Here is a 2,612-nt window from a genome sequence, read left to right as displayed (position 1 = left end):
GGCTCTTGACGTCAGGCTGGAATCCCTATTGTGCTTGGAACCGGCTCGGGCAAAGCGAGCCCAAGTTCGCTCTCCGCACGCCTGGGCGGACTGCGTGGGTCCGGCAGCTCCGGGACTCGTCCCGCGCGCGAGGCGCTCGCGGGGACCCGCGCGGCTCGGGGAGCAGCCCGCCGCCGGAGGAGGAGGAGGAGGAGGAGGAGGAGGACGGCCGCCCGCGGGGGGACCCTAGTCCTGCAGGGAGGCCGAGCCGGGGGCGGCGGGTCGCGCCGCCCGGGAGCCGGGTGAGTGCCCAGGGCGAGGCCGGCGGCCGCCAGAGCCACCCCCACCCCCTCCACGCGCGCCCCGGCGCCCCGATGCCCGCCCGGAGCCCCGCCGCCGCCGGGTGCATGCCTCCCCCGCGGCGCGCCGCTGCCGCCTGCTGCCCGCTGTGACCGCCCTTCCAGGCAGCCGGGCGCCGGGCGCCGGGCGGGCTTCCCCGAGGGCGGCGCGCGGGTGGCACCTGCGGGACCGGCGGCGGCGGGGCGCGGAGCCGAGGCGGAGCGGGCGCCCGCCGGGAGGATGGACGCGGCCGCGGAGCGCAGCCTCCCGGAGCCGGGCAGCCAGGGCTCCCGGGCCGGCGACGACATCGAGATCGTGGTCAACGTGGGGGGCGTGCGGCAGGTGCTGTACGGAGACCTCCTCAGCCAGTACCCCGAGACCCGGCTGGCGGAGCTCATCGGCTGCCTGGCGGGGGGCTACGACACCATCTTCTCCCTGTGCGACGACTACGACCCCGGGAAGCGCGAGTTCTACTTCGACAGGGACCCGGACGCCTTCAAGTGTGTCATCGAGGTGTACTATTTCGGGGAGGTGCACATGAAGAAGGGCATCTGCCCCATCTGCTTCAAGAACGAGATGGACTTCTGGAAGGTGGACCTCAAGTTCCTGGACGACTGCTGCAAGAGCCACCTGAGCGAGAAGCGCGAGGAGCTGGAGGAGATCGCGCGCCGCGTGCAGCTCATCCTGGACGACCTGGGCGTCGACTCGGCCGAGGGCCGCTGGGGGCGCTGCCAGAAGTGTGTCTGGAAGTTCCTGGAGAAGCCCGAGTCGTCGTGCCCGGCGCGGGTGGTGGCCGTGCTGTCCTTCCTGCTCATCCTCGTCTCGTCGGTGGTCATGTGCGTGGGCACCATCCCCGAGCTGCAGGTCCTGGACGCCGACGGCAACCGCGTGGAGCACCCGACGCTGGAGAACGTGGAGACGGCGTGCATCGGCTGGTTCACGCTGGAGTACCTGCTGCGCCTCTTCTCGTCGCCCAACAAGCTGCACTTCGCCCTGTCCTTCATGAACATCGTGGACGTGCTGGCCATCCTGCCCTTCTACGTGAGCCTCACGCTCACGCACCTGGGCGCCCGCATGATGGAGCTGACCAACGTGCAGCAGGCCGTGCAGGCGCTGCGCATCATGCGCATCGCCCGCATCTTCAAGCTGGCCCGCCACTCCTCGGGCCTGCAGACGCTCACCTACGCCCTCAAGCGCAGCTTCAAGGAGCTAGGGCTGCTGCTCATGTACCTGGCCGTGGGCATCTTTGTCTTCTCGGCCCTGGGCTACACCATGGAGCAGAGCCACCCCGAGACCCTGTTTAAGAGCATCCCCCAGTCCTTCTGGTGGGCCATCATCACCATGACCACCGTTGGCTACGGGGACATCTACCCCAAGACCACCCTGGGCAAGCTCAACGCGGCCATCAGCTTCTTGTGCGGGGTCATCGCCATCGCCCTGCCCATCCACCCCATCATCAACAACTTCGTCAGGTACTACAACAAGCAGCGGGTCCTGGAGACAGCGGCCAAGCACGAGCTCGAGCTGATGGAACTCAACTCCAGCGGCGCGGCTGAGGGCAAAGCGGGGTGCTCCCGCAGCGACCTGGACAGCCTCCTGCCGGACCCCGCCGGGGAGGAGGGGCCGAGCTGGGGCAGCCGGCTGAAGATCTCCCACAGCGACACCTTCATCCCCCTCCTGACCGAGGAGAAGCACCACAGGACCCGGCTCCAGAGCTGCAAGTGACGAGGGTCTTCCGGGCACAGACGGACTTGGGCCAGCGGACGGAGGGGCAGGTGTGGCGGGCCTATCAGTGACTTCCTGGGAGGGGCTGTCCTTTGTCCCCTCCACGATCTCCTGAACAGAACCCTGGAGGCCCTCTCGGGCACCCCTGGTGAGGCTGGGTAAGACCCCTTTCTGTTGTCGGCTGTCAGGAGCCGGGGGTGGGGGGCGGTGGGGGAGAGCGGGGGTGTCTAGGAGTCACGGGCAGTGTGGGGTGACGGAGGGCACGGTCTGGCCGACGGCAGGAGCCCTCGCCCGGTTCTGTATCTCCTTCAATAAAGCCTCCTGCTCTGCGCACCCACCTGTGTCGTAGGTTCTGTCACAGGCTGGAGGTCCCCCCACCCCTCAGACGTGCCTTAGGCACACTCTGGTGCCAGGCCAGGAAGTAGGTGTGCAGCCCCCGGGGCGGGGGTGGGGGAGGGGCTATTTTTAGTTGAGAGCTAATTAAAGAAGGGTTCGTACCCAGGGTTCAGCACCGAGAAGCCTTGCCACATTCCAGGAGGCTCTGTGCGGGCGACTCCTTCCTTCTGTTT

At 68.3% G+C, this 2,612-nt stretch overlaps 1 protein-coding gene across 1 annotated transcript; it reads left to right on the top strand.

Moving 5' to 3' along the window:
- The first annotated feature begins 552 nt into the window (after positions 1-552).
- On the top strand, positions 553-2,043 carry KCNF1 (potassium voltage-gated channel modifier subfamily F member 1). The gene has a single exon (XM_047067788.1). The coding sequence runs from the start codon at positions 559-561 to the stop codon at positions 2,041-2,043; it is 1,485 nt and encodes a 494-aa protein (XP_046923744.1). The 5' UTR covers positions 553-558.
- The last annotated feature ends 569 nt before the right edge of the window (positions 2,044-2,612 follow it).

This window comes from Lynx rufus, unplaced genomic scaffold (assembly GCF_022079265.1).
Source record: "Lynx rufus isolate CCGP_SWC_20201006 ecotype Redwood Valley unplaced genomic scaffold, mLynRuf1.p SCAF_8, whole genome shotgun sequence".
Taxonomy (NCBI): domain Eukaryota; kingdom Metazoa; phylum Chordata; class Mammalia; order Carnivora; family Felidae; genus Lynx; species Lynx rufus.
The sequence above is the reverse complement of the archived record's forward strand: the minus strand, read 5'-3'. Positions and strand labels throughout refer to the sequence as shown.

Bases quoted from the DNA above. Each gene is read 5' to 3' on its own strand.
- KCNF1 (XM_047067788.1), top strand. From the start codon at position 559: ATGGACGCGGCCGCGGAGCGCAGCCTCCCGGAGCCGGGCAGCCAGGGC.